General features: G+C 43.0%; 1 protein-coding gene across 1 annotated transcript; it reads right to left on the bottom strand.

Annotated features, from left to right (window-relative positions):
* Positions 1-4,114: 4,114 nt before the first annotated feature.
* Positions 4,115-19,799, bottom strand: LOC138418332 (zinc finger protein 585A-like). The gene is made up of 3 exons (XM_069549535.1): positions 19,512-19,799; positions 15,941-16,067; positions 4,115-8,811 (listed from the first exon to the last, which is right to left on the bottom strand). The coding sequence occupies exons 1-3, from the start codon at positions 19,542-19,544 to the stop codon at positions 5,549-5,551; spliced, it is 3,423 nt and encodes a 1,140-aa protein (XP_069405636.1). The 5' UTR covers positions 19,545-19,799; the 3' UTR covers positions 4,115-5,548.
* Between the last annotated feature and the right edge of the window lie 3,971 nt (positions 19,800-23,770).

Here is a 23,770-nt window from a genome sequence, read left to right as displayed (position 1 = left end):
AAAGAACTTGCAGATGTTCAAGCTGGATTTAGAAAAGGCAGAGGAACCAGAGATCAAATTGCCAACATCCGTTGGATCATAGAAAAAGCAAGAGAATTCCAGAAAAACATCTACTTCTGCTTCATTGACTACACGAAAGCCTTTGGCAGTATGGATCACAACAAATTGTGGAAAATTCTTAAAGAGATGGGAATACTAGACCACCTTACCTGCCTCCTGAGAAATCTGTATGCAGGTCAAGAAGCAACAGTTAGAACCAGACATGGAACAGACTGGTTCAAAATCGGGAAAGGAGCACATCAAGGCTGAATATTGTCACCCTGCTTATTTAATTCCCATGCAGAGTACATCATGGAAAATGCTGGTCTGGATTGAAGCACAAGCTGGAATCAAGATTGCAAGGAGAAATATCAATAACTTCAGCTATGCAGATGACACCACCCTTATGGCAGAAAGCAAAGAGGAACTAAAGAGCTTTTTAACATAGGTGAAAGTTCAGTTCAATTCAGTCGCTCAGTCATGTCCGACTCTCTGCGACCCCATGAATTGCAGCACACCAGGCCTCCCTGTCCATCACCAACTCCCGGAGTTCACTCAGACTCACGTCCATCAAGTCTGGAAAGAGGAGATTGAAAAAGCTGGCCTAAAACTCAACATTCAAAAAACAAAGATCATGGCATCAGGTCCCATCACTTCATGGCAAATAGACGGGGAAACAATGGAAACAGTGACAGATTTTATTTTCTTGGACTCCACAAAGTCACTGTAGATGGTGACTGCAGCTGTGAAATTAAATGATGCTTACTCCTTAGAAGAAAAGATATGACCAACCTAGACAGCATATTAAAAAGCAGAGACATTACTTTGCCAAGAAAGGTCCATCTAGTCAAAACAATGGGTTTTCCAGTAGTCATGTATGGATGTGAGAGTTGGAGTATAAAGAAAGCCAGTGCCAAAGAATGGATGCTTTTGAACTGTGGTGTTGGAGAAGACTCTTGAGAGTCCCTTGGACGGCAGAGATCCAACCAGTCCACCCGAAAGGAAATCAGTCCTGAATATTCACTGGAAGGACTGGTGATGAAGCTGAAACTCCAATAGTTTGGCCACCTGGTACAAAAAGCTGACTCATTAGAAAAGACCTTGATGATAGAAAAGATTGACAGCAGGAGGAGAAAGGGACAACAGAGGATGAGATGATTGGATAGCATCACCAACTCAATGGACAAGTTTGAGCAAGCTCTGGTGAACATGGTAAAGGACAGGGAAGCTTGGCGTATTGCAATCCGACCAGTGAGTCGGACACAGTGAGCGACTACACAACTCTACTTACATAGAAGCATACGTATACAGGATATGCATACACATAAGCATACATAATAGAATGTGTTGTTGGTATTACTATTTCAAATTGTTATCAGATCAAGTAAGAACGAGAAAAATAACTTTACCTGTATTCCTTCCTCAGTGCTCTTTAATTGAACTTTTTGACCTACAGAATTTTGCTCATCTCTAATGAAATTTACACATTTCTTGCAAGGCGGATGCTATGGTCTGAATGTTTGAGTTTTTCCTCCAAAAGTTGTGTGTTGAAAGAACAGTCCCAAAGGTGCTAGTATTAGGAGTGGGGTCTTTAAGAGATGTTTCAGTTATAGGGTGATGGAGTCCTCGGAAGTGGTATTAATGCCTTTATAAGAAGCTCCAGAGAGACCCCTAACTCTTTCTATCGCATGTGGACACAGCAAGAAAGCACCAACTAAGATCCAGGAAGTGGGTTACCATCAGAAAACTCATCCATTCTGGTATGTTGATCTGGTACTTCACAGCCTCCAACTTAATGAGAAAGAAATGTTCATTAAAAAAAAAAAAAAAGGCTGTGGTATTTTGTTGTAACACCCCAAATGAACCAAGATGGTAGTCTTACTGGAAAAAAAAAAATTCCCTTAGTTTTTATTTCTCTTTATTTTTGTAAACTCTTTATTTTACACTGGAGTATAGTTGATTGTCTTTAAAAGGCTTTACTTTCCCTGAACAATTTTTGAAATTATTTTTTATTGGTTACAGTGGGTCTTCGTTACTGTACACAGGCTTTCTCTAGTTGAAGCCAGTGGGGGCTCCTCTTTAGTTGCTGTGGGAGGGGTTCTTATTATGGCGGCTTCTTGTGTTGCAGAGCACAAGCTCTAAAGCGTTCAGGCTTCAGTAGTTGTGGCCCGTGGACTTACCTGCCCCTGGCATGTGTAATCTTCCCGGACCAGGGATAGAACCCACGTCCCCTGCATTGACAGGCAGATTCCCAAACACTGGACCACCAGGGAAGTCCCCCTGAACTTTTTTTTTGAGGCGGCGGCTGCGGTGACGGTCTTTGTTGCTTCGTGCTTTCTCTAAGTTGCAGCAAGCAGGGACTGATCTCTAGTTGTGGTGAGAGAACTTCTCATTAGTTTCTCTTGTTCTGGAAAACAGGCTTGGTCGCCCCGTGGCATATGGGATCTTCCAGGACCAGGGAATCCACCCCATGCCACCTGCATTGTAAGACCAATTTCACCCAATCTGAAATTGGTGAATTGTTAACCACTGTACCACAAGAAGTCATTTCAGGACTTTTTAATATTTTATTTCCTTTAATTTCAAAATGATGTCTACATGTAGTTTTTAATCTTTAATCCTTGATTTCCTGGAGTTTCAAACTGATGCCTACATGTAGTTTATTGCCATTTATCCTGCTTAGTACTAAAGTTCTGATTTGTGCTTTCTTGTCTGACATTAATTTCTCCCTTAGTAATATAGCTTGGACAACCTAATCAACACAAAGATTGAGTCTCCGCTTTGCTCCAAAGACCGAAACTCTTTATTGTGGCCTCAGAGGCTAAGCCTTGTTTTTTTGCCTCATCGAGGAAATCTTTGGCATTTACACCATACATGTTGGGCACAAGATGGGGCCTGTCAGCAGATCAACAAGACTGCATCCTGCCTTCACTGTCCTGCATTGCTCAGGAACCTCCAAGGGCAAGAGGGATCTGTGACTTTCGGCAGCACATCACCTTAGGGATGAGCCCTGGTAACCTCACCCCAAGAGAATTGGTTACTCAGCCTGAATGGTCCTACCTAAACTCCCTTGGTGGGTGCCAACACACCTAGGTTTCTCCTGGGTCCCCATTACCACCACTACCTTCCTGCCACCTCCTGCTCTGCACCATACCTGGCTCACGGCTTTCCCTCTCCTGAGATGCCACCTCCAATCAAACATGGCCAGTGGCTTGGAGAATGTGGGCCTTGGACAAACAGGCCACATCAGGTTCCACTGGGGAACTTCCTGAGAAGTCTCACCAGGGATGGAGAGACCCACAGTGGCCCCATCAACCAACTGGAGTCTCTGGAAAAGTACCCCAAGTGGTGGTGAACTTCACAGAGGGGAAATACCTGATGCCATGAGTCAATAATTACAAACAGAGAAAGATGACAAGAACCTTGAAGAAAGCATTCAGAACCTAAGAAGCCCGTATGAGGAGATGGTGAGACAGGGAAGCCCAGCGTGCTGCACTTCAAGGGGTTTCAGAGTCAGACACGACTGAGTGACTGAACAACATAAGGAACTGGATGCTAAGTTTAGTTTTCCACTGAACACCCAGAGGACCCGAGCAGAATTTATCAGTTCCTTCCCTGAGTACATCCCACTTTCACAACCTGAGAATTCTAAAAATTGCAAAAGCTACAAAGCAGGGCTAGGTTTATTGTTTCGCTGAATGCCTAGACTTAAGTGATGGGAACAGGGATGATACATATTAAAAAAGGCAAATGATATGATCAGCAATTATACAGAAGATATACAGCTGGTAAACAGCACATTAAAAACGCTCAAAAATCATGAATCTCTAGGGAAATGTAGTAAAACCAATTGAAAGCTCAGAGACAGCTCGACTCACTTATTAAAAGGACTGATATTAACGATTGGTACAGATGTTGAGAAACTGGAACTCCTACAATGCAGATGGAAATGCAAAGGGGAACAGTCATTTAAATGAGTTTCTTAGTTTCATCAGGTGTTAAAATTCATCTACCAAAGTGACTCAGACACACCCCTGAGTTATCAATAAAAGGAACATACATCCACATAAAGAAATAACACAAATGTTTACAGCAGCTTTATTTTCAAGAATGAAAACCTAGAAATAACCTAAATGCTCAGAAAAAGATGAATGGATAAACAGCTGTACATCTAAATATAAGAATGCTACTCATCAAAAACTAAAGAGATGAGATACTTGTATATATCATGGATGAATCTGAAAGAATTATGAAACAAAGGAAAACAAAAATAGTAAGCCATTTATGACTCCAATCAGATAAATTCAAGAAAATGCACATGTTATCTATTCTAAGGGAAAGTACATCAATGGTTATTGGAGAGGTGGGAAGGGCAAGGAGAGGTAAACATACCATTAACAGATATCGGCATTATCAGGACTCAAGAGGTTCATACCTAGGTGAAAACTTGCTTCAGCATCAGTCCTTCCAGTGAATATTCAAGGTTGGATCTCTTTGCTGTGAAAAGGACTTTCAGGAGTCTTCTCTAGCACCACATTTTGAAGTCATCAATTCCTTGCCATTCTGCCTTCTTTATGGTCCAGCTCTCACAACCGTAAGTGACCACTGGGGACACCATAGCCTTGGCCATACACATCTTTGTCGGCAGAGTAATGTCTCTGCTTTTCAGGACACCAGTTAGATTTGTCATTGGTTTCCCGCCAAGAAGCAGTGGTCTGACTTCATGGCTGCAGTTTGGTGAATGTAAATTATACTTTGATATAGCTTTAAAGATTGGCTCAAAATGGGAAAAAAAAAAAAAAAACAAAACCCTGTATGTCCTACTCTTTTTGGAAAAAAAGGTTCTGCAACTGTATGCTGAACCCACCAACACACTCCTCATGTCCTCTGGAGATAGTCTTCTATCAGTGGTAGCGAAGATGGGGACAATGAAGGGCATTTCTGCCTGAGTCAGCAGGAATGCTGCCTAGATCACAAGAGTCACATCCCCTTTTCCTTTCCTGCCTCTGCAGTAAGGTCCTTGAGTGAAATTCACTAGAATCAGCATATAAACTGATACTGTAAAGTCAATGTCATATAAACATTAGGGTGCACTTTTAGGAGAGGCACATTCCATCAAGTTGCCTGCAATTTTCCCCACTCCCTATTAAACCAGAATTTCTGTTGTGGTTTCCCTTGGGCCCAGTGGTCATACAAATAATGAGATTAGCTCAAAGATTTGTGGACATCAGGAAACACGGTTCTTTTAGGCTTGGAGAATACATACCTTTCAATAGTGCCTCAATACCCTATAATCTCTAATCTGAATAAGGAATAAAGATTCATGCTGCTCTCAGAAACACTTGAAATGAGATTCAATTCAGACCAATGGCCCCTCAATTTCCTCCAGTGTCCCCATACTCAACAAGGAAATTGCACATTCCCTGTACATTTATGCCTTCCTCTAGGGTAAACTCTCAAATGTTCAAAGTGATTTGTTCATAAAAGATTTCCTATAGTTAGTGCATTCCTAAGGCCTTTCTCCAGTGTGAGCTTTCTTATGAGAGTGCAGTTTAGTGGTGTTAATAAAAGATTTCCCACATTCACTACATTTAAAAGGCCTTTCTCCACGGTGAACTCTCTGATGATAATAGAGGCTGCTGCCATGAATGAAAGATTTCCCACATTCAGTGCACTCATAAGGCCTTTCTCCAGTGTGAGCTCTCTGGTGTATAATGAGATGATTTCTCTGGACAAAGGTTTTCCCACAATCACCACACTCATAAGGCCTTTCTCCAGTGTGAGCACTCTGATGATAATGGAGGCCAGATTTGCTGCTAAAGGATCTTCCACATTCACTGCACTCATAAGGCTTTTCTCCAGTGTGACTTCTCAGATGTATACGGAGCTGGTAACCAGTGGTAAAAGATTTCCCACATTTGGTGCATTTGTAAGGCCTTTCTCCAGTATGAATTCTAAGATGACAACGAAGGTGGTAACTAAGGGCATAAGATTTCCCACATTCACTGCACTCAAAAGGCTTTTCTCCAGTGTGGGCTCTCTGATGTATACGGAGGAGGTAATTAGTAATAAAAGATTTTCCACATTCAATGCATTTGTAAGGCTTTTCTCCAGTGTGAGTTTTCTTATGATAGTACAAGGCAGAGTTAAAGTTAAAAGATTTTCCACATTCCCTGCATTCATAACGCCTTTCACCTTTGTGAATACTCTGGTGTTCAATAAGCCTATACTTACTATTGTAAGATTTCCCACACTCAGTACACACGTAAGCACTTTTCCCTGTGTGAACGCTCTGGTGTTTAATTAAGGTACTTCTAAAGATAAAGGATTTCCCACATTCACTACACTCAAAAGGCCTTTCACTTGCATGTGATTCCTGATGACGCTTGAGGGCTGACCTAGACATGAAACATTTCCCACATTCACTGCACTCATGAGGTCTTTCTCCAGAATGAACTCTCTGATGATTACGGAGAGAACTGATAGTAGTAAATGTTTTCTTGCATTCATTGCACCTTACATAAAACCTGTCTCCAGAATGGATCCCCTGATGATAACGAAAGTTGAATTTAGAGGTAAAAGATTTCCCACACTCACTGCACCTATACGGCCATTCACTAGAATGAATTTTTTGATGGCAATGAAAAACAGCAGGAGTAATAAAAGATTTCCCACACTCACCACATGCATAAGGCCTTTCTTCAGTGTGAATTCTCTGATGACGACGGAGATGGGAACTAGTAATAAAAGATTTCCCACATTCATTGCACTTATAAGGCCTTTGGTGAGATCTCTGATGATATCTGAGGGAAGGCCTAGAGATAAAAGATCTCTCACATTCACTGCACTCATAAGGTCTTTCTCCTGTGTGAGTTCTATTATGACAAATGAATGAGGATCTAGACATAAAAGATTTCCCACATTCACTGCATTTGTAAGGCCTTTCTCCAGTGTGAGATCTCTGATGATATTGGAGAGCGCTGGTAGAGGTGAAAGATTTCCCACATTCACTGCATTTATAAGGCTTTTCTCCTGTGTGAGATATCCGATGATACTGGAAACCATTGTTAGAGGTATAAGATTTCCCACATTCATAGCATTTATAAGGCTTTTCTCCTGTGTGAGATCTCTGATGATTACGGAGGTTCAAGTTAGAGGTGAAGCATTTTCCACATTCACTGCATTTGTAAGGCTTTTCTCCAGTGTGAGATCTCTGATGATATTGGAGAGCGCTGGAAGAGGTGAAAGATTTCCCACATTCATAGCATTTATAAGGCTTTTCTCCTGTGTGAGATATCCGATGATACTGGAAACCATTGTTAGAGGTGAAAGATTTCCCACATTCATAGCATTTATAAGGCTTTTCTCCTGTGTGAGATATCCGATGATACTGGAAACCAGTGTTAGAGGTATAAGATTTCCCACATTCATAGCATTTATAAGGCTTTTCTTCAGTGTGAGATATCTGATGATACTGGAAAGCACTGATAGAGGTAAAAGATTTCCCACATTCATAGCATTTATAAGGCTCTTCTCCTGTGTGAGATCTCTGATGATCATGGAGGTTGAAGTTAGAGGTGAAGCATTTTCCACATTCACTGCATTTATAAGGCTTTTCTTCAGTGTGAGATATCTGATGATACTGGAAAGCATTGATAGAGGTAAAAGATTTCTCACATTCATAGCATTTATAAGGCTTTTCTCCTGTGTGAGATCTCTGATGATTATGGAGGTTGAAGTTAGAGGTGAAGCACTTTCCACATTCAATGCATTTATAAGGCTTTTCTCCAGTGTGAGATCTCTGATGAGATCGGAGGATGCAGTTAGTGGTAAAGGATTTCCCACATTCACTGCACTCATAAGGCCTTTCTCCTGTGTGAGAGCTCATATGATAAATGAGGGCAGATCTACATGTAAAAGATTTCACACAGTCACTACACCTATAAGGACGCTCTCCAGAAAATACTCTCTTATGTCCAATGAACACAAAGCTGTGGTAAAAAGACTCTGCACAGTCACTGCACATAGAACTATTCTCTCCATTGTGCAATCTCTGGGGAGAAACGAGGACTGATTTGTGGCTTAAGGATTTTCCACATTTGCTGCACTTCTCTGATCCTGAATGAGTATAAATTTTTTTATCCTGATTGACAGTTGAGTTTTGTCTAAAAGATTTGCCACTTTTGATAAACAAATGAAGTCTTTCCCCAGGATGAACTCTCTGGTGCATAATAAACGTTGATTTGTACCTGAATGTTTTCCCACATTCCCTGCACACAAAACATGGCCTTTCAGTGTAGACACTCCAGTCCTGAACAAGTGTGTGTTTAGGGCTGAAGACTTTCTCACACTTTCCGGAGGTATGATGACTTTTGCTTGGTGAAGTTGATCTGCACTGGGTGGCTGTATTCAGCTTCTCCACAGTATAAGTGGCCTGCAGATGTCCCATGCTGGCCAGGATTTTCCCAGAAGTAAGAGGCTTCCCTGACACATGGACTCTGGGGCTCTTAAAAGATAAAGCCTCATGTACACAGCTTCTCAAAGGCATATAAAATTTTTTTGCACACGCCCCACACCTCAACAGTTTTTGGCTGCATTGTGTTCCCTGCTGCTCCACCAAGTGGAAAACGTATCTCAAGACTGTACTACACTTCTCGCAGGGATGGGTCTTCTGAGAAAATGGAGCTGCTGTGGGAGATCCAGTCCATGAGACTCCTACAGGAACAGTTTTTTCACAGGGTGTCTCCTCACCTTCTGCTCCACAGCAGCAACCTGAATGCAAAGAAACACTAGTGAAGTGCATGTTGACTTCATAGGGAGGGAGCTAGTTCACCATAAATGTATGGCCATTTCATGTAAGACTGACCTTCAAAGAAATGGGATACTTTTTAAGACTAGGGAGTTGGCAATCAGTTTAAGCAGCAGCTGCCGTGCATTACTGGGTCCAAAACTGGTGGAGACCTCAGCAAGAAAAGGACACAAAAGTAGAGTGTGACACAAGGAAAAGCAGCGGGTCTAGCGCTTGTTTCTCTGTCCACAGCTTCCTGTAGGACCTTTTCTACTACTGATGTGAAGCTCAGTAGAAGGGTGTGATCATGGCCACAAAAACACAATCACAAACCATTTGCTTTTCAAGGTCAATTTAAGCATATATTCACACCTTGAAGCATGATGCATGATGGGCAAAGTTCAGAGAGTAACAGAGAAAGCGTGGTAAGAGAAACAGGTAAGATGTTGAGTCCAGAGAGGTGGAGTGATCCCTCTGCTGGAAGTCATAGCAGAAATGACAAAGTAACAGAAATGACAGGTCAGCAAAAAGTCAACAGTGGAGGAGTAAAGGTAGAAACGGGGTGTGGTCACTGGCAATAGTACCAAAGTTTTCACTGAACAAAGACAGTTTCCTGGTATATTTTAAACAATGCCCTGATGCCACAGTCTCCCCGGCTATAATTCAGCAGGACCAGGCCCACTGAGCTCACCGTGCCATGGCTAGAGTCATGTCCATCCCATTATGCACAAAGGATTCCCTTCCCTAAGAAAGCCATAACCGCAATTACTGGGTACATGGAGCACTGAAGGAAAAAAAAGAAAAAGGGAAAGGCTGGTGGTATTCCAGAGCAACTCAGCACTACAGCAGACCCAGGAAAGAGCACAAGTAGAGTGACATCAATAAAATAGTAGAATAGGGGATACCACCCTTCCCCACCAGTGAAAAATAAACAGCTGTCCATGAAGGATATTAATCAGCCTTGGAAGACACAAGAGTCCAGTGAAGAACTGACTCTGATATTCATGTATGGAAGTGAGAGTTGAGCCATAAAGAAGGCTGAGTGCCAAAGAACTGATGCTTTTGAATTGTGTTGGAGAATACTCTTGAGAATACCGTGGACTGCAAGAAGATCCAACTAGTCAGTCCTAAAGGAATCAACCCTAGATACTCATTGGAAGGACTGATGCTAAAGCTGAAGTTCTAATACTCTGGCCACCTGATACGAAGAGCCAGCTCACTGGAAAAGACCCTGATGATGGGGAAAATTGAAGGCAAAAGGAGAAAGGGGCAGCAGAAGATAAGATGGTTAGAAAGCATCACTGGCTCAATGGACATGAATCTGAGCAAACTCCAGAAGACAGTGAAAGACAGGAGTTTGCAGTGCTGCAGTCCAGGAGGTTGTAAAGAGTAGGACACAACCTAACTGTCGAACACCACCACCACCGCCACCACAGTGAAACATAATAAAAGGAAGAAGCACACAGAATGGATCACTGGAAAGTGTCTTAAAAGCGACATCTGGAAATGACTAGGAAATGAGGGCTGGGCTGCCACTGGGCTATTTCTCTCAGCTACAGGGCAGGGGCCACTGCAGTCCCAGTGGCCTCTGCTGCAGAAGACACAGCTGCCTGCTCTACAGAGGACACTGGGACTTTTGCCACCGAGTTATCTGACACTCATGGTCACAGTGGATGCCCTGGTGAGTATGAAGGAACTGGTCAACACCCTCAGCAGGAGCTGTTGCGCTGACCCAGAAGCAGGGCTGCCACACCTAAACCTGTGCCAGCATTCCAGACCCTGACTCCACCACTACACCATGTACTCCTGTGTCTCAGGCACTAGAAAAAACTTTGCTATAGACATGCCAGTTTGACAGAACCACTGCACTGTCTACATGTGCAGCCAGGCAGATTCCATGGCTGCTCCCTGCACAGCCACATATCTCAAACCAAAGCCAAGGTTGCTGAGGCTATCCAATCACCCAGACCCCAGAACTACTGTCACTCCAAAAGTGCCTGTATACAACACCCCAGGTCTGTGGATCCTCAACAGATGCACACACCTCAGACACCAGTGCTACTACAACCCATCAGGTACCCAACAGTCGATAGTGCACCAAGAAGGATCCCCTTGGTGACAAAGTCCTCTGGGAGAAAAAGAGATCAGGAGTTCCCTCGCAGCCTTCTCCACTTTGGACACACGCAACCTTGCTGATTGAGGAATCTTGATTATCTTTATTGACACTGACTTCAGGTGAAGAAGCTACACAGAAAACAACATGGCTGGGCCTCCCACAGAGCCGGAATGGCCACAGCCCAGACTTGAACCCACCACAGACTGAGATCTTCCCACATCAAAACCTGTAATGTGAGGCCTAGAAGAAATGACTACACCATCAAATAAGCATAAAGAAATGCAAGGCTACAGGAAGCACACAAAAAATCAAAGAAACATGAAACCAATGCAGAAATATGCCATAATTTATCAGAAACCACACCCAAGGAAATGGAGACCTACAAAGGGTCAAAGAGTTCAAAATAATTGTTTGACCACAGTTCAGTGAAGCAACAACAAAGCAACAATTCAACAAAGTAAGGTAAACAATACATAAACAAAACAAGTTGTTTAACAAAGAGACAAAAAAGAAAAGACAGGTCTTCCCTGGTGGCTTGGTCAGTAAAGATTCCGCCTCCAAAGTGAGAGACCTGGGTTCAGTGCCTGGGTTGGGAAGACCCCATGGAGAAGGAAACAGCAACCCACTCCAGTATTCTTGCCTGGAGAATTCCATGGACAGAGGAGCTTGTCATGGGATCGTAAAGAGTCGGACATGACTAAGTGACTAACGATACCAGCACTCACTGAACTCGTGAAGGCTGGCTGAGAGGAACAGGACTGAAGAATCACCCCACACTTTCAACCAGTGATATTGGAGGTTCTGGTATGTCCACTCTCCAAAAAGGCACTCAGATGTGAAGAATCAACAGATAAATTGATAAATGAACATGTCGGAAATCCCTATCACATCACTGATGGGATTCTTAATACAACAGGGAGCTAAGAAGACATATCAAAATAAGAAATGGAACAATATAAGATCATTACGCATATTTATAATCAAACACTTTCATGCAGACACAGAACAACTATATCCTCTTAATATCAGTAGAGTGTCAGCTATAACATGGGAAAGGCTGTTTCTACATTGACTGTCTTTATTGCACTGATCTTTTAGCAGAATTATTCTACTTGGTCTCCAAAAGAAGACATTCTACTACGCTGAAATAACACAAACAACTTACGCTTTTAACAGTCTGCTCTTACCTATTACCAGAACAGTTTATGTATTCTTACACCTTTGGACTTCTATGGGTATTAAAAACTTGAATAACGAAAGTTATGAGAACCAAGGTGGTATATATATGAAGTATACACCTTCAGTTCAGTTCAGTTCAGTTCAGTCACTCAGTCGTGTTTGACTCTGTGACCCCACAGGCTGCAGCATGTCAGGCTTCCCTGTCCATCATGAACTCCGGAGTCTGTTCAAACTCGTGTCTATTGAGTCGGTGATGCCATCCAACTATCCCATCCTCTGTCATCCCCTTCTCCTCCTGCCTTCAAACTTTTCCAGAATCAGGGTCTTTTCCAGTGAGTCAGTTCTTTGCACGAGGTGGCCAAAGTATTGGAGCTTCAGCTTCAGCATCAGTCCTTCCAACGAATATTCAGGACTGATTTCCCTTAGGATTGACTGGTTTGATCCCCTTGCAGCCCAAGGGACTCTCAAGAGTCTTCTCCAAAACCACAGTTTAAAAGCATCCATTCTTCAGTGCTCAGCTTTTCTTATGGTCCAACTCTCACATCCACACATGACTACTGGAAAAGCCATAGCTTTGACTAAACGCACTTTTGTTGGCAAAGTAAGGTCTCTGCTTTTTAATATGCTGTCTAGGCTGGTCACAGCTTTGCAAGCGTCTTTTAATTTCATGGCTGCAGTTACCATCTGCAGTGATTTTGGAGCCCCTCAAGATAAAGTTTGTCACTGTTTCTAGTTTCCCCATCTATTTACCATAAAGTGATGGGACCTGATGCTATGATCTTTGTTTTTTGAATGCTGAGTTTTAAGCCAGCCTTTTCAATTTCCTCTTTACTTTCATAAAGAGGCTCCTCAGTTCCTCTTCGCTTTCTGCCATAATGGTGGTATCATCTGCATATCTGAAGTTACTGATATTTCTCCCGGCAATCTTGATTCCAGCTTGTTTCATCCATCCTGGCCTTTTGCATGATGTACTCTGCATAGAAGTTAAATAAGCAGAGTGACAGAATACAGCCTTGATGTGCTCCTTTTCCAATTTGGAATCAGTCTGTTGTTCCATGTTCAGTTTTAACTGTTGCTTCTTGACCTGCGTACAGATTTCTCAGGAGGCAGGTAAGGTGGTCTGGGTTCCCATCTCTTGAAGAATTTTCCACAGTTTGTTGTGATCCACACAGTTAAAGGCTTTGGCATAGTCAATAAAGCAAAAGTAGATGTTTTTCTGGAATTCTCTAGCTTTTTCTAAGATCCAACAGATGTTGGCAATTTGATCTATGCTTCCTCTGCCTTTCCTAAATCCAGCTTGAACATCTAGAAGTCCATGTACTGCTGAAGCCTTGCTTGGAGAATTTTGAGCATTACTTTGCTAGCCCGTGATGTGAGTGCAATTGTGCAGTAATTTGAACATTCTTGGCATTGCCTTTCTTTGGGATTGGAATGAAAACGGACTTTCCAGTCCTGTGGCCATTGCTGTTTTCCAGATTTGTTGGCATATTGAGTGCAGCACTTTCACAGCATCATCTTTCAAGATTTGAAATAGCTGAACTGGAATTCCATCACCTCCATTAGCTTTGTTCATAGTGATGCTTCCTAAGGCCCACTTGACTTCACATTCCAGGATGTCTGGCTCTAGGTGAGTGATCACACCATCGTGGTTATCTGGGTCATGAAGACCTTTCTTGTATAGTTCTTCCATGTATTCTTGCCACCTCTTCTTAATATCTTCTGCTTCTGTTAGGTCCGTATCATTTCTGTCCTTTATTGAGCCCATCTTTGCATGAAATATTCCCTTGGTATCTCTAATTTTCCTGAAGAGATCTCTAGTCTTTCCCATTCTATTGTTTTCCTCTGTTTCTTTGCAATGAATATCCCTTAGACATCTATTTTTAACTAATGAAAACTAGATGGAAATATGGGAGACCCAGGTGATTTGCAGGAAAGATACTTAAGTTTCTGTCAAAAAATTATGACTATGGGCTTAAGCTTTTATTGTCTTTTTGTGCTGTCTTTGTGTTTTGAATGTCTGTTGAAAAAGGATAGTATCAATAATCTGATGATATTATCAGTCTTTTTGGGGGGAATAATTGTTTCACAATGTTGTGTTAATTTCTGCTGTACAACAAAGTAAATTAGCCATATGTATACAAATATCCCCTCCCTGTTGAGCCTCCATATTTCTTACCTCATTTAACTAAAAATCAGTCACTTGGAATTCTGTTTAGATTGAAAGTCCTTGGTACATTCTTATGTTATGGCTATTGAAAATCATTCCAAAGCAGTTACACTGGAATATACATAAGAAATGGTCTGACTAGTCTGAGAAAACCATACAATAAAAATGGAAATTTCATGTACTTGCAAAAATTCCGAGTTGGTAAAATTACCTTCATCTGTTGGGCGTAATGTTTACCTTAGTAATACAATGACGACACTCATTTAAAACAAACAAACAAGAGCTTCCCTGGTGGTCCAGTCTTTTAAGGGTCCACCTGTCAAAGATCCCTGGTCCAGGAAGATTCTACATGGCCCATAGCAACTGAGCCCCTGCACAACTACCGAGCCCATGCTCCTAGAGTCTGTGCTCCACAAGAAAAGAAACCACTGCAATGAGAAACCTATATACCACAAGGAAGAGCAGCCCCCACTCACTGCGACAAAGACCCACAGAGCCAAAACTAACCAAATAAAAATGTATTTTAAAAAAGAAAGCAAACGAACAAATGGACCCAAACAGAAATTCTGCTGCTGAAGAATACAACGAAATAAAGCACAATGAAGACAGTATCAACAGGCAAATTTTACTACGCAAAAGTAAAAATCTAGGAACTTGAAAACAGGTGTTTTAATTATCCAGTGAGGAGAAAAAAGAGAGAAAGATGAAGTGAAGAAAGCATACACGGATTATGAAACATAAAGCAAAACATTATTTGTATTTTCAGAGTCCTGGAAAGAGCAGACAGAGAGAAAGGGGTAGCCAGCACATTTAAAGAAACAATGATTGAAAATTTTCTAACTAGAGAAAAAAGAGTACACATCCAGATACATGAGGCTCACAGGTTCAATCAAAACCTTCACTGAAGCATATTATAATAAAATGGTCAAAAAGTAATTACAGCCAATTCCCTGGAGATCCAGTAGTTAGGACTGGGCACTTTCACTGCTGGGGCCTAAGTTCAATCCCTGGTCACGGAACTAAGATCCCAAAGCCTCAAGGTGTGAGGTGTGTCTGGGAGTGGGGTGGGGGAGAGCGGGGGGTGGGGGGGGGGGGTGAGGATTACATACTAGTCATAAAAAGAATGAAATAATGCTATTTGCAGCAACATGGATGAACCTAGAAGTTATCATACTAAGTGAAGTAAGCCAGAGAAAAACATATATATGTTATATCACTTATATGAAGAATCTAAAAAAAAATAGTACGAATGAACTTTATTTACAAAAGAGACACAGACTCAGATAAAACAAACTCATAGTTACCAAAGCAGAAGTGAGGGAGGGATAAACTGGGAGTATGGGATTAACAGATGCACACTACCATGTACACAATAAACAACGATTTACTGTATAGCACAGGGAGCCACATTCAATAAACTTATAGTAAACGATTTAATGGAAAAGAACTGAAAGCACATGGATGTATACATATATATGTATAACCAAATCGCTTGCCCTATTAGAGTTCAGCACAGCAAGGATTGGGGTTGGAGAGAAGAGAGGGCAGTGCCAACACCTATACCACGTGAGGACAGAGCACCTCCTTCAGAAACGTGAGATGAGGCAGGATACAGAGCTCAGCCCAGGTCACTGGGGAGGCTAAGTCTTACCCAATGAGGATACAAGTGTGTAGTTCTCCAGCATCACATCCAGATACAGGCGTCTCTGAGTCTCATCAAGGAGCCTCCATTCCCTCTGGGAGAAGCGCACAGCAACATCTGGGAAGGTCACACCGCCCTGTCATGAAGGGGACAGATGAAAGCTTGAACATTATCCCTCTGAGAACCCACAATCCATGTCCATACAAATCCATTTCAGATATTCACCACCAAAGCTCCCAACATGAGAGAAGATGCCAGGCCCTGGTGCAACAGATGCCACTGTCTCCTCACAGCCCATTAACCAATGTGTTCAGCCCTCAGCAGCCACTAGGTGGAAGGGGTGGTGGTGCACACAAACGCCATCTAAACTTTGGGCATGGCCTGCAATCTTGCCACCTGCCACCAGTCCTTCCTTCCATATTTGCCACCCTAAAACCAGACATGAATTTCACATTCCCACAACTCTCTTCAACTTCTTTATTGCCAGCTTTGCCTTTCAACCACAACACTTGTCTATCCACTCAACCTTTGTAAAAACCCCAGCCCTAAAAATCTCCCCACAAGACATCACTTCCGTTCAGTCCAGTCGTTCAGTCGTGTCCAGCTCTTCACAACCTCATGGACTACAGCACGCCAGGCTTTACTGTCCATCACCAACTCCCAGAGTGGACTCAAACTCATGTCCTTTGAGTTGGTGATGCCATTCAACCATCTCATCCTGTCATCCCCTTCTCCTCCCACCTTCAATCTTTTCCAGCATCAGGGTCTTTTCCAGTCAGTCAGTTCTTCGCATCAGGTGGCCAAAGTATTGGAATTTCAGTATCAGTCCTTCCAATGAATAGTCAGGACTGATTTATTTTAGGATTGACTGGTTTGATCTCCTTGCAGTCCAAGGGACTCTCAAGAGTCTTCTCCAACACCACAGTTCAAAAGCATCAGTTCGTCACTGCTCAGCTTTCTTTATAGTCCAACTCTGACATCCATACATGACTACTGGAAAAACCATAGGCTTGACTAGATTGACCTTTGTTGGCAAAATAATGTCGCTGCTTTTTAATATGCTGTCTAGGTAGGTCATAGCTTTTCTTCCAAGGAGCAAGCATCTTTTAATTTCATGGCTGCAGTCACCATCTGCAGTGATTTTGGAGTCCAAGAAAATAAAGTCTGTCACTGTTTCCATCGTTTCCCCATCTATTTGGAATGAAGTGATGGGACTGGATGCCATGATCTTAGTTTTCCGAATGTTGAGTTTTAAGCCAGACATAGTGACTCATAAATGACATCTGCCCCAGACCTTATCCACTAGCAAGACTAAAACATCCCAGATCTCATCAAAATTCATCACAAAATCCTGAAGAAGCCATATAGTACTAAACAAGCAGTAGCCCCAGCCTCACTGCCTTCTTGTCTCAATTACTCCTGGTCTCCTCAGCCATTTTTCCTCCATTCATCTCACACAAGCCTTGGCCACCTGCCAGGTTGACCTCTCTTACACGGCTCCCACTGTCACTTCTCTACCTCACTTGGGTTTGCAATCCCCACAAACATATCCAGGCCCTGAGCAAAAGAATCACTCCTCAGGGCACACACGTCTTTCTGACCTACTAATATGCCTCCTATAACCTGCATTCCCCTCCTAACTGTGATCCACGCCTCCACGCTGCTCCACACAACAGTCATCACTCTTGAAAATTTCCATTCCTGAACACCTTCCCAGTTTTCCAGACCTGCCCAGTCAATTGCCCACTCGTTGCCTACACTTAGTCTTCTCTGAAACATCTCAGACTCTTAACAGAGCAAAAACAAACATAATATTTCCAAGGAAAATTAATCTGCTGCTAAGGTCCCCACCCAGTTGACGGGCCTTCTTCCATCCCTTCATCTACTAGGGCCAAAACCCTAAGGGTCATCACTCGCTACTTCCTTTCTGTCACCGAGACCCACAATTTAGCTTGGCCCATCTCCAAAAATGGATCCAGAATTCCTGAGACATCGAGGGCAGTCCCTCTGGTCCATGAATAATCAATTAGGCTACCACAATTAATCATCCCATGCCTCCTGCTGCCCCTCCCCCCGTTTACTTCTATTAGTCTGTTCTCTTCTCTGCAACTAGTTGGAGCGTCTTTAGATTTCGGTAAAACTACCTCCTACCTGCGATTCAAACATCTCATTACTTGTGTAACAAATTGCCAACAAATTTAGTCTTGCTGCCAACTTCTCAGGCAGCAACATTGCAGGCCTGACTCTGGACCCACCGCATCTGGCTTCTAAAGGAAAACAGAGAAGTTGTACCGGGGTTCCGGCTAGTCCAACCTACAAGCCTCTGCATTTCACGGTCCCTCCGTCTGTCATGCTCTCCCACTCTCCACCACGCGGTCAGAAACGACCTGACGACCGCCTCACCATTCTGAATCCCCGGGCCTGAGCTGCGGGCAAGTGAGCATAGGCCCCGGACTTAAGTGTCTGGTGCAGCGTGGGCTTCCCAAGGTGGCGACAGTGGTAAAGAATCCCCCGGCTCAGGGCTGGTGCACTGGGATGACCTGAGGGATAGGATGGGGAGGGAGGTGGAAGGGGGGGGGGGGGTACACCCTGGCTGATTCATGTGAATGTATGGCAAAAACCGTTACAATATTATAAAGTAATTAGCCTCCGATTAAAATAAATAAATAAATAAATTTAAATGTGTTATAATTCAGAAAGCCTTTTCTATGTCTGAAGCTTGGAACTGAAAAAAAAATGTGTTAAATATAGCCTCTTGCTTTCCTTCCTTAGAACAGCATGGAGTAAGAGGCAGACTGCTTGAGATTAAATTCTAGGGTACTGTACACCAGCTATGAGTCTCTACAACGTGCTTACTACCTCTGTGCTAGTTTCCTTCTCTATAAAAGAGTTATCACCTACTTCACATGATTACTATTAAGATTAAATAACATATATTGAGGGTTTAAAACAGTTCTTGGTAGGCACTGTGTGTTTACTGTTATTTTTGTGACCGTTATTACTATCATTGCCATTTACTTATTCTAGTCCCCCTGCTCAGGACGTATTTTCTCTCTTACTTCACTCGGCAAAATACTTATTTTTCAAAACCTGACTCAAAACAACTGACCTGAACTTTTAAAACAATGTCCTTTTTCAGTGCTATCATAACAATCTTTATATCTATAGTTATTAACAAAATTACCCTGAAATGATCTATTTGAGTGGCATACGCCTGAACACACTTGCCTCCTTCCTCCCCACTAAATTCCTGAAGAACAAGCGTCCCTTCTCCATTTGTTCCCTAGAACTGATGCACGACTTATGTATCAGGGAACCACCCCCGCTTCCCCCCCCCCTCCCAAAAAAAGAACCTGCCTGCCAGTGCAAGAGACACAGGAGACGCGGGTTCCATCCCTGAGTCGGGTCCCGGGAGTAGGGGCCTGACAACCCCCTCCAGTAGTACTGCTTGGAGAATCCCATGGACGGAGGACATGGACGGCTACGGTCCATATGGTCGCAAAGAGTCGGACACGACTGAAGAGACTTAGCACGCCCGCACGGGGCGAGGGCGGTGAGGGCCGGGAGGACGAGCGCTTACCTGAGGTGGGTCCCGCAGCACCGCCGCAGCCATCGGATTCTGCCTGGAGAGGGACGCGAGTGCCGGTACTTATCCCGAGTCTGGCGAGTGCAGCGGGGACAGAGCCTCCTCTTGGACCCTTCCGTCCCCGACCAGCGAGCCAACAGGAGAGACGCCAAAAAAAAAGGGGGGGGCAACCAGGCTGGCTAGGCGGGTGTCCCCTTCTCGCCTCACCACTCCATGAGGACCACCATACCCGACGGAGAACAACGTTTCCCCGGTAGCGTACTCTGCTCCAACGGATGCGCTAAGCAAATTGAGCGCTAGGCGATGAGACCGGAAATCCCTCCCCTGACGCACACTCACTGGGGGAAAGTCTTCATCCTCATCCCTCATTGGCTCAACGCTGGTGTCGCTCTGCCTAGGCGCTTCCAGGTAGTGTGGTTCTGGGTGCTCTGGAGACCCCATGAAAGGGTGTTTGCCGTCCTTAACTTCCAGAGCATTTCCTGTCAGCTAGCGGGAAGAATGCGAGGAAATGGTTCTCCTCCCCAGAGGGAGGAGCTTTACTCCTTAAAGACGTGAATAGACATTAATTTAGACTCCTCCCAAGCTCATCCTGCTCTCAGAGGACGAGTCTATTATTTTAGACTTTTCCAGATTCTGTTACTGTGGGCAGACAACGTTGCCCACATTCCCGATCCCATTCCAGTTCTAAAAGAAACAAAGCCACAGCCACTGCTGCTGTTCCCCAAAGGTGTTCCCGGAGGGGAAATCAGGATGCAGACAGGCAGGAAGCATTCTGTGCCTGGGACAATGACCCTTAATAGTTAAGATGCATATCTAAGGACTACTGTTAAGAAGCCCAGATTCTTGCATCCTCTCAAACACTGAAGAAAAGCACTAAAATCATCAACTTGAGTTGCCTGTTCTTTGTGATTATCAGTGATCCTTTAATGGTCAACTGCCTGTTTTTTCCAGCAAAAAAAAAACAAAAAAAAACAAAAAAAGACCACAAAAAACCACCTTCTCTATATCCCAGCTTTTCCCTTACCTCTATGGAGCAGTTCCTCAGAGCTGTGTGAGAGATTGTTACTAGAGTTAAAATTCTGAGTAACATCCCTGAATAGAACAACTTGCAACTTTTAGGTCGTGTCTTCTGCTTCAATCCACAACTGAGGTATGAGGCACATGATTCAGTAGAGCCATTCAGGCATAAATGAGTCTATGGGTTGCTAGAAAATTGGTTATTGCTCTCAAATGTTTGTAGCCTGAAGCATTAGAGTCACTTTTGTGAGTTTCAGTGTGAATCACTAGGAACAATAGAAAAGATGCCTTTCAGGTCCCAACTGGCAAGAAAAAAAAAAAAAAATCAACTGGGTAAATTTAAAAAGTTTAATTGTCTTTATTGATTGATTCACAAATCATCACAAATCATCAACCCTTCTAGTGAGCAACGGGGAATTCTGAAGGCTACAGAGAGGAAAACGTTTTTTAAAGTAGGAAAAGGAATTCATTAATAAATAGGATGCTTTCAGGCTTAGATAACCTACCTATGGAGAATGGAAGGGGTCTAGGTGCGAGATTACCTCGTCTTCCTTTGAGGGGAATGGAGAGGGCCTCATGTGACATACTACCTCATTGGTAACAACCAGAAAATTATTTCTTTTTCCAAACTTTAAACTTTTTATTTTGTTTTACGGTGTAACTGATTAACAATGTTGTGGTAGTTTCAGGTGAACAGTGAAGGGACTCAGCCATACATATATGTCAGGGGAAGCACACTGATCGGAACCGCCCACCCTGGCCAGGCACCTTAGTAACCATTTGCATGAGTTATTTTATGACTGGAGACCCTGATAAGGAATATGGAACTAATAAGCCACCACCAATTGTAAGAGTTCGGGAAAGGGCTAAAGGAGACACTGTGTGTCTGTCCACTTCCCAGAATCCCTCTCGCTAGCGTCCCTCTTGGCTGAGCAATGCGTGCGCCACCAGGAAAGACTCTGAATTAGGGTGATTGGCCAAAGACCACCCAGAAACTAATCCCATCACCATAAAACCCGAGACTGCGAGCCACGCGGCAGAGCAGTTCTCCTGGGTTCCCTTATCCTACTGCTCTCCACCTGGGTGCCCTTTCCCAATAAAATCTCTTGCTTTGTCAGCACATGTGTCTCCTCAGACAATTCATCTCTGAACGTTAGACAAGAGCCCAGTTTCGGGCCCTGGAAGGAGTCCGCCTTCCTGCAACAAATGGTGACCCTGGCGGGGACTCTTTTTCGCTGAGACTGACATCCTAACTACTCGGGGCACTCGGGGGCCAACTTGCCTGTCAATGGACCAGACCCAGTGGCCGCAACTGGGACCCTTTCATCCTTGGTCTCCTCCTGATATGGACGACTGGCCAGAGTGCCCTGACAGGTAAAGAACAAGAGACTTTATTGACCTCTCTCCCCTTCCCTCTCTCTCTCCTCTCCTTAACCCTTCCTATCCTTCCCCATTTTTCTAGTCTCCTGGTCCTGGACACAGGAATCTGGTCGAAGGGCCCTCAGCCTGAGCTGAGGATTGGAGACTGATCACCTCCTCTTGGCAGAGAACTCGAATTCTGGTTCTGGTCTGGTCTGATTTCTGGTAGGGCCGAGTTCCAGTCCTCCCTTCTCTGGAGGCCCAGGGTAAAGTCCCATAATGCCTGGGTATCTGCAGGTGGCAGGAGACGTCTGTAAGGCCACCCCTTTTGCCCCTGTCTCCCGCCTCCTCCCCCTTCTTTCAACCTGGTTTCCTTTCCTCCCTTTGAAATCTTTGATGTTAGTACTTGGATCTGAAGTTCTGTGTCTCTATAGGAGGTTTTCTGAGAGACTGTATTCTTGTATTTAAGGGAGTTTCTGATGAGGACTGCCAGGTTTATGTGTGTGTCTTTTAACTCTGTGTTCTGTGTTGTGATTTTTGATGGCCATTTTGCTTTGTCTGGCCACCATTTGGTTTAGACCTGCCACCATTTTGTTAGAACTTGATTTTCTTTCCCTGTTCCTTGAGACCAGGGCTCTCAGGAACGCTTATCTAGACCATCTCTAACTCCTGAGACTGAGGGAAAAAGACTTAAAATTTTTTATTTATTTCAACTTTTTAAAAATAAACTAGTAAATTTAATATTGTTATATCTAATTCATGACTAAACTTAGAAAATGAAGCTAGATCTTGCACTGTGTCTGTCTGAGTATGTCTTGGTATGTCTTTGTCTCTGGGTAATATTTTTGAGGTTAATTTGTAAATGAGCTCTATTTATTTGGCTTAAAAAAAGGTAAGCGCTTACAAATAAAATAATTCTAAATTAAACAATAAATTCCAGGTTCATGTGAACTGGGAAATATTCAGTATTAAATACCTGATATTAATGTTTGTTTGTTGACCTATCTAATATAGACATGTCTTAGAGTAATTAACATTAAGTAGAATATTTTCATTGTACCTAGGTTTCAGTTCAGTTCAGTTCAGTTCAGTCGCTCAGTCGTGTCCGACTCTTTGTGACCCCATGAATCACAGCACGCCAGGCCTCCCTGTCCATCACCATCTCCCGGAGTTCACTCAGACTCACATCCATCGAGTCCGTGATGCCATCCAGCCATATTATATTATATCTGTTACAAGTTTGTCAACAAGGAAATTACCTCAAGTGAAGAAACTTCTAAAAAATGTAAATAAGTTATGAGCTTTTATATAAACTCTATTAAGAATAATTATTCTTTAGAAATACCTGTCTAAAATAGTCTCTCCAGATTGGTGTAACTTAAATTTCTAAGGGTTGTTTGTGCCAAGTGTGCAAAGTGTTGGAAGTCTATTGAATAGTTAGGTCATTTCCAAATAAAATAAGATTTTGAAACATTTACTACTAAACACTAATTTCCTTTTACAGTGAAACTAAAGAGATTTGGGACTATACATGAATAATGTTTGGCGCCTTCCTAAAATATTCTAAGAAAGCAAGGGTTTTAGAAATTATCGCTGGTATTTATGCTCACCCATCTATAAAATGCTAATATAAAAGTTAGTTCCTGGTTGCTAAAGGAAAGTAGGAAGTGTGTTTTCAGCAAAAAAAAAAAAAAGAAAGAAAGAAAGAAAGAAAGGAAAAGGTATGAAAAAATACTAAAAAGAGTTATGCATGATCAGGATTTTCTAAAACTGGATTTCAGTTAGATAAATGGATTTTGTTAGAAATGACACAGCCATAAGAAAACTGGTTACAGCCAATTAGGTCCAAGACGGTGGAGCCGACTTTCACTAGACCT

Source organism: Ovis canadensis, chromosome 14 (genome assembly GCF_042477335.2).
Source record: "Ovis canadensis isolate MfBH-ARS-UI-01 breed Bighorn chromosome 14, ARS-UI_OviCan_v2, whole genome shotgun sequence".
NCBI classification, from domain to species: domain Eukaryota; kingdom Metazoa; phylum Chordata; class Mammalia; order Artiodactyla; family Bovidae; genus Ovis; species Ovis canadensis.
This window is presented reverse-complemented; position numbering and strand designations above follow the sequence as displayed.